Genomic DNA, 8,393 nt, shown 5'->3' with positions numbered 1-8,393 from the left:
GGAGATTCTTCTCTGACAGCCCTACCCTGAAAACTAGACTTTTAGAGTTTTCATATGGCTTTAGAATCACTCCAAACACACGATTAAATTGGGAGAACTCCTCGTCCCAAGTTGATGTTATTTTCCAGACTTCACTGTCCAATGCGTCCTCTTTGAAGCTCTATGATCAATGCATGGATTTTGTTCTTAATGCAAGATTTACTCAACTTTCCCACTCTTTTTACTGTATTTTTGAATTGTGATTTAGAAATGAAGTCTTTGGCCCTATTTATAGGCGTCAAAACCTTCTCCAAATTCGACATCTCCTACTTGGCTGCAGGTCCAATTGTTTCCTCCTCACACTAACAACACAACTCTTTGATCAACGCAATCTAAGTGTCTTTCTCCTATGTAGCCAATGCATAAGCTTCAAATTGCATGTCTTCTGATGCAACCACCTCAAATGCTTAAGGCCTAAGGTTTCCTCTCAAGAAGACACATGTTTGATGATGTTTTCTATGTGATCTCATCCTTTATATGCGTCCAACTTTTGGATGTTCAACGCATAGTCCATAATCAACGCATAGCCTATAACCAATGCATAGAAAGCCAACTCACTACCATCGCAATCCAACTTAGCCATCGCAAGAGTTAGCCATCACCAACGCATAGGATGGTCGCTCATCCTTACGCATGACTCACTAGGTATCATCGCACGACTTGCTTGGCATGGGCGCACGGTGCTTGCATAGGCGCTGGCCACTGACGCAAGGGCGTTGTGGCTGGCCGCTCGACGCTTTTGGGCAAAGGCGCTTGGCTGGCCGCTCGACGCATTGGACAAAGGCGCTTGGCTCGCTCGACGCTTTGGCAAGAGCGCTTGGCTTCGACCGCTCGACGCATGGGTTGCCTTCCAACGCAGCCTTGCCTACCCTTGTGCCTTTCAACGTGTCATCTCCATCTTTCTTCCTTCAGCCGCATGCCATCACCAACAACCCTTCCAATGCATCAACACAACCCTTCCAACGCATTGGTCCCTTCCAACGCATCACTTCACTTCGTTCAACCGCATGGATGCATACCATTCTTCCAACACATCCTTTGCATCTAACGCATCCAACGCATCCAACGGATCCATCATCCAACGCATCCAACGCATCTATCATATAGGTTTATACTTAGCCAAATTTCCAAGTTTTTCCACAAAAGTCAAGCTTCCAAATTCACAGTCCAACACTTAGTCAATTTTTCATCAATTAAAGCTTAACTCAAACTACTCAAGGAAAATCTATTCTACATCTAGAAATTTCCTTCATTTCAACATAGGATTTAACTTTTACTTAGTTAATTTTCTTAACCACCTGCTCAAGTAGGAAAAATGGAGATCCGGGTTTCACACAACCTTTCTTAATTTATGTTTTTCAAGTAACGATAGGAACGGATCGACGGGTGATGAGAGGGACCTGTGATCGTGCCATATGGGACATGTAAATTGCTTCCGCTCAGTTTACGTTTTCAAGGTATTTAAAAGTTTTGATTTGAAACTCAATGTTGGTCAAAATTTTATTTGTTTAAATTATTTTTTTTCTTCATTATTTTAGGGGCCCAGGTTTTACTTATTTGTTATTTATTTTGGAAAACTGTCTTTATTATTTTAATGAAATTTATTTCCCTCAATGGTCAAAATGTTTTGAATGTAAGTATGTAATTATGAGTAACGACCCTTATCAGAGTACTCAAAAGGTCGGGTTGTTATATATTAAATAAAAACCAAAATCAAACTATTTTTACAAATAACTTTCCATCTAAAAAAATATAATTATATAATTATATTTTAATTTAATTTTATTTTTTAAAAAATCTATAATGATAAAATAATGTAATATTTTAAATGCACCAACTACCCACAACTAAAATAAGCAAAGTTACACAAATAAATATATCAACCAAATACAATAAAATAATTTAATTTTTGTAAGAGAAAATTATATGTGAACAAGGAAATGATGAAAACAATTAATTTGAACATGTCAAATTCACTTTGTTTTCTTGAGACAATTTGGTTTTTTCTATGGTGTTCAAAGTGTAATGAACACTCGCCTCCTAAGATAATACGAATTACTAACCTACAAATGCAACAATTCAACCACAATATTCAACCGACACCACAGTGTGTGAAAACAACTATTTATGTTTTTGTATGTTTTTAAATCGATAAGAAAATCACATATTTATAGATGATCAAATACCAAAGCATGCCACAATTTTTTCTTCAAAATTCTTAACATTTCAAAAAAAAAAAAATGAATAATCAGAAAAACTCAATTGAATACTAAATATATTTGTTTATTTATTTTTTTTTATAAAAAAACTAAAAACCAATGGGTTATTCAATGACACCTTAATTTTTTTGAAATGTCAAGACTTCTCTTTGGAAGCCATTTTGTTTCATTTTTAAAAATTTTTTTAGAACTAAGCTTGTTTTTTCTATCGCAATTTTTCTATCGTAGTTTTTTTTTTTTTTTTTAATTAAACAATTAAATTCTTAGTCAAATGCAAAAAACAAAATACAAGTATTTTTTCTATTTAAGAAGTTAACTAGTTTTTAAAGCATTCTAAAAGTGGATAACAAGATTAATAAAATAATAGGGAGAAGTAGTGTTATAAACTGAATTTTTAAAAATAAATAATTAAGGTATGATATAGTAACCATTCAAATTTGAACTTTTAAAAATTAAGCCTATAAACACTCATTCCACCTCTAAATTTAATATTTTGTTAAATGATTATCCTTCAAGATCTAAACAGTTATGAAAGAGATAAATTTTCTATTATTATCAAGTTGGTTGTTTATTTAAACGAATCGATTTACCAATAGACGTCAATCTGAGAATATGGTTTAAAGATGAACTATATTACATTCCTGATGGGCCGAACATTTGAGCCACACATTTGCTAATTAACTTTTTCTTATTAAAAAAAAAAAATGAAAAGTGTTCTCAACTTAGAATACACAATATCTACGTCTCCAATCTCCTATTATTTTCTTTTTTAATTAAAAAAAACATGAAAATACTTTAAAGCTATCTCACTCCCATTTTTCCATGGATAATAATGAGGTACAGTTTAGTGTTGGAATAAATATCATATCTTTTGGATCAATTATCCTACTCTTATGGGAATCTAATAGAATATTAATCAACTAGAAACAACAATAATAATCAAGTAGGGGCACAAGAAATTTTAACATGGAAAAACTCTCTTGATGTGAGGAATAAAAAATCACAGGCTAAAGTCGAAAAATCTACTATAATCAATAATGGATACAAACAAATTCTCCCTAGTCACAACTAGAGGCCTACACAATATACATCTCAAGCTTAACAATCCCGACAACAAATGAAAACAAATAGAGAAGAATAAAATTAGAAATGTCTTAGTTGAAGTGACAACCAATTACCCAAGGTATCTGACTGTAGGTAACTCCAAACGAAATCTCCACCATCTAGATGGAAGACACTCGTGTTAAGAATATGTTGTCAACATTTCAACTCAATCGGACCACGAATCGATTCCCAAATTGCTGAAAAACATTGATGATTGGATGTGGCTTTCTCAATTTTTCTCATTGTCGTTTTTCACTGTCCTTGGTTTGCATGATTATTCAAAGTTCAATTGGCGTTGCTGCAAAAGGTTTTAATAAAATAAAACCTAAAAACCTAAGCACCCATGTGGGCCTTCACTTTTTAAAGAGAAATAACCCCACAAATCCCCCCCTCCCCCCTCCTTATTTCACTTTGGGAAGAAACTTGTCATTCTCGCAGCGGAATGACAAAACTCAAGTCCCTCTCTTGGTAGATTCTTAATTAACATATCAAACCTATTAACAATTCATCATTCAAAGCATCTCTCATCCAATGATACCTCACATATACATGCTTTGTTTTGGAATGAAACGTAGCATTCTTACCCAGATGAATAACATTCTGATTATTGCAATATATCACATGTCTTTGTTGCTTGAAGCCAAGCTCCTATATGCGCTTCATCCACAACATCTATTTGCAAGCCTCTGTTGTAATATACTTTACTTCAGTTGTAGAAAGTGTAACACACTTCTGCAACTTTGACTGCCAAGACACTGTTGTTGGGTTTTATGCCCTAAAACTCATAGATAGTAAATATAACATTCGATCAATCATTAATAATGTGAAACTCGGATCCCATTTTTCCTAATTAAACAAATAATTAAGAAAATCAACCAAGTATAAGTTAAATCTTATGTTGAAGGGAAGAAAAATTCTAAATATTGGAGTAAACTTTTGAGTAGCTTTGAGTTGGAGCTTAAAAAGTGGAAATTTGGCTAAGTATTGAATCCTAGGACAACCATGTGTTGAGGCTTATAAGGCATGGGCACATGGGAAAGTTGGCTATGCGTTGATCTTGATATTGGAGGATATCATGTTGGCTAAAGTGGTAGACGCATGAGGGCACTATGCTTTGGTATAGGGTGTGCGACTAAGACACCAAGCAATGGGTCAAACAATGATGGATGCATGTTGGCTGAGCATTGGCATGAGGCGCTGCCCAAGCGTTGGCGTGACAAGGCTGCTCATGCGTTAGGATGACAAGAGGTTGCGTGAGCAAGCAGCGAGGAAGGGCCATCGAGTGACGAGGATGGGCTAGGCGCGAGCAAAGATGCGTTCGGTCGCGCGCGAGTATAGGCGCTGAGTGTTGGACCATGGCGAGGGCGATCACATAGCTGCTTGCAAGGCTGCACGATAGTGCCAGGAAATAGCGCTAGACGATGAGCACAGGCTCTAGACGATGAGTGCAAATCTAAGCGATTGAGGCTGGGTATACGATGGGCCAGTATGCAGCAATGAGCACAAAGTGTTGGCTACTTGACGCGCGCTAGAGCTAAGCGATGGAGCAAGGCAGCGTCCGTTGAGGCAGCAAGTGATGAGTGCAAGGCTATGCAGTGCGCGCTAGGGGTGGACAGCAAAACCGCTTAAACCGAACCGAACCGATTTATAAGCAAAACCGAAAAAAATCGATTCAATGCAGTTCATTGGAATATTAAAACCGAATTTAAACAGTTTGATTTAGTTCTAAGTTTGAAAATCGGTTTCTAAACCTAACCGAACCGTTTGAATATAAATATAATATAAAAAATATTAATAAAAAGTTAAAAAATTTTCCTTTCTTCTTCGGCATCGGTAGTTCTAGGCTTTCTTCCACTTTCATTTCTTTAGGGTTTGTGGCCGCCGCTCTTCAGTTTGAGTTCGAGTACATCAGTCCGAGTCTTCATCTTCGAGTTTGAAATTGAGTCTTCGTCTTCGACTCTTCACTCTTCATTTCAGCTTCAGTTTGAGTTCGAGTCTTCGTCTTCGTCTTCGAGTTCGAAATCGAGGTTTCATCTTCCCTCAGTCCTCAGTCGATTCCATCTCTTCATATTTATCTCTTCATCCTCTTTATTTCCGATTCCATCTCTTTGTCTTCCCTCAGTCTTCACTCATCAGTCCTCCTTCTCCCTCGACATCAACGGTCTTGACAGAAGATTCCACCCATTTTATTCGGCATCGAGCATTCAGGTAAATAAAGAAAAAAATGAAAATTGATAACTATTTGAACTTCTTTGGTTTAAGTAAGCACCATTATTTTGATTTAACTATTTGAAATTTGATAATGGTTTTGCTGTCTACCCCTAATCTTAAATGCTGTTTATTTGGTAGATTACAAAAAAGAAGAAAACTCCATTATTTTGGTCTAAAAGTTTTGCTATCGTACCGCTTTAGGGAGAAACAAATACCTTTTTTTGTCTTGTGAGTTCCATAATAATTTGTATGTTGGTGCTTACTTAATAAGGTTAATATTTAATATTTTTGTTAAACAATCCATTCTTCTTCTTTTATCAATTATTCAATGACTTCTCATCTATAGTGACATGTTTCCTAACCTCTCTAGATAGATATACATTTGTACAAACCGATATATAATATGTGGTTGTGGTGGAGCCGACTGTAGAGGGAGGGAAGGGTTCAACAATTCATGAATTTAATGAAATATTTGAATTTTTGGTTTAAGTAAATGATTTTCTTTGATGGTAATCAGTTTTCTCTCTATTTTCCCCTTTATAAGTACCATCACAATGAGCTTGAGCTTGAGCAAGAGCAACATTCCAACGATGATGTTGTTGTGATGCCACCACTACCATCACCACGAAAAGATGAAAGTGAGGAGACAGTTTCAAAGCATGCAAATGGAAGAAAGAGGAAAAATTCATCTATGGTATGAGATCACTTTACTAAATGTTCTAAATATAGTGATGATGATCCACATGCTAAATGTAACTATTGTAGTATGGTGTATGCATGTCATCCTAGAAGGAATGGAAATTCAACTATGAGAATGCATATTAAACACTATTGTAAACAAAATCCTTATCTGATTAAGAAGTCTAAGTTAGATGTAACACAAAGTAAGTTGGTTTTTAAGAAGAATGAGGGTATTGAAGAGTTCACAATGACATTCATCCCTTAGTTATAAGATGTTTACTATTGAGAGTACTCGGAAACTACTTGTTGAGATGATTATAATAGATGAGTTGCCATTTAAATTCGTGGAGAACCAAGGGTTTAAGAGGTTTGTGAATGGGACTTTGACGTTAGTAGAACCTAATTTTGTTCTTCCTTCTCGAAAAACAATTGCTAAGGATATTTTGGGAATTTATGATATCACGAAAGAGACGTTGAAAGACATTTTTGTGAAAAAAGGATATAAAGTGCCACTCACAACCGATACGTGGTCATCAATCCAAAATATGAACTATTTGGTTTTGATTACACACTTTATTGATAAAGTTTGGAAATTACATAAGAGAATTCTTAATTTCACCCAAATTGAGAATCATAGAGAGGAGAGGATAGGAAAAGAGGTTGAGAAATATCTAAAACAGTGGAGTATTGAAAGGGTTATGACATTGACAGTTGATAATGCTTCGTTAAATGATACTGCCATTGCTTATTTGAAGAAGCGTTTTAAGCATAGGTTAGTGTTAGATGGTGAGTTCTTGCATGTTCGATGTTGTGCACATATATTGAACTGAATTGTATGCGATGACCTAAAAGATGTTAATGATTCATTGGTTCAAATTCTAGATGTCGTGAGGTTTGTTAGAACTTCTCCTGCTAGACTTGCCACATTTAAGAAGTGTATCAAAGAGGGGAACATAGATAGTAAAAGTATGTTATGTCTTGATGTTCCAACTAGATGGAATTCTATTTATTTGATGCTTGAGGCCGCTGTAAAATTTGAAAAGGCATTTGAAAGGTTAAAAGACTACGACACAGTCTACATGAATGAGAAAGAAAAACTAATCACCAGTGTAACTGGTCCTAATGATGTGCTTTTGCAATAAATGGCAAAAAAAATGCAAGAAAAGTTTGACAAGTATTGGGGAAGAAAAGATAGAACAAATTTATTCTTGTATGTTGCCTTCGTTTTGGACCCTCGATATAAGATGAAATTTATTTTGCATTGCCTATATCAATTATTTGATGTTGATGTGGCAAAAACCATAGGAAGTAAGGTAGAGGGTGTTTTGAGAGCATTGTTCAATGAATATAATTTGTCACTATCAGTTGCTAATAAGAGTCAATCTTCATGTACCATTAAAAATTCTCCATTTAGAACTACAAGTGCAAGTGCTTCAAAGATTTTTCGTTTTGATTTTGAAGATTTGGATGAAGATGATTTGCAAAGTGTGGATTCAGAAGTTGATATTTACTTACTAGAGCCTCGTGTTAAACGTGAGGATAACTTTGATATCTTAGATTGGTGGAAGGGAAATTCTTCTAGATATAAGTGATGCGTTGGTTTATCATGCGATGATATGTGGATGCGATGATCATACAAGTTTTCCTAAAAAACCCAAGTATAAGCCTTCTTAGGTCCTGGTAAGTCCAGGGTCGAATGCAGGGATTACAAAATAGATATGCGACGGACTCTCTGATTCTATTGTTGTGGAGATAAAAAAGTAGATATTGATTTAATTTAGAATTTCTAATACAATGGAGTTAAATGCGGAGTGACGAAAGGGTAGTGTTGTATCAATTATGAGATGAAAGGGTTGAGAAGAAATTTAGCTAACATTTCTCAAGATTTTGTACAAGTCATGCGATCATGCTATACACAAATATTAAGTACTACATTTCTCAATGCATAATGCCACATTTTTTATTTCTAGGATGCATGCGATGTGTATGGAATGTAGCAGATAGAACTTATTTCTAAGTCTCTACTCTTGCTTATGCGATCTAATCTAACTCTCTCAAGTCTAGATTCTATCTTTAGACTACTCTTTCAAGTACTCCAAATGATGAATGATGAATACATAAGGCAAGATGATCGCATAA

The 8,393-nt window shown here is 35.3% G+C and overlaps 1 protein-coding gene across 1 annotated transcript; it reads left to right on the top strand.

Moving 5' to 3' along the window:
- The first annotated feature begins 6,526 nt into the window (after positions 1–6,526).
- LOC120084941 (zinc finger BED domain-containing protein RICESLEEPER 2-like) lies at positions 6,527–7,846 on the top strand. Its single transcript, XM_039040753.1, has 3 exons — positions 6,527–7,040; positions 7,137–7,370; positions 7,560–7,846. The coding sequence occupies exons 1-3, from the start codon at positions 6,527–6,529 to the stop codon at positions 7,844–7,846; spliced, it is 1,035 nt and encodes a 344-aa protein (XP_038896681.1).
- Positions 7,847–8,393: the final 547 nt, after the last annotated feature.

Source organism: Benincasa hispida, chromosome 9, assembly GCF_009727055.1.
Source record: "Benincasa hispida cultivar B227 chromosome 9, ASM972705v1, whole genome shotgun sequence".
Lineage (NCBI taxonomy): Eukaryota > Viridiplantae > Streptophyta > Magnoliopsida > Cucurbitales > Cucurbitaceae > Benincasa > Benincasa hispida.
Note: the sequence above shows the minus strand (reverse complement) of the source record. Positions and strands in the feature narration are given on the sequence as shown.

What these genes read in the sequence shown, in the direction of transcription:
- LOC120084941 (XM_039040753.1), top strand. Translation starts at nt 6,527, where the DNA reads ATGTTTACTATTGAGAGTACTCGGAAACTACTTGTTGAGATGATTATA. An exon ending in GCATAGGTTAGTGTTAGATG is followed by an intron (nt 7,041 to 7,136) that starts GTGAGTTCTTGC and finishes TTCAAATTCTAG; the next exon opens with ATGTCGTGAGGTTTGTTAGA. An exon ending in ACTAATCACCAGTGTAACTG is followed by an intron (nt 7,371 to 7,559) that starts GTCCTAATGATG and finishes CAAAAACCATAG; the next exon opens with GAAGTAAGGTAGAGGGTGTT.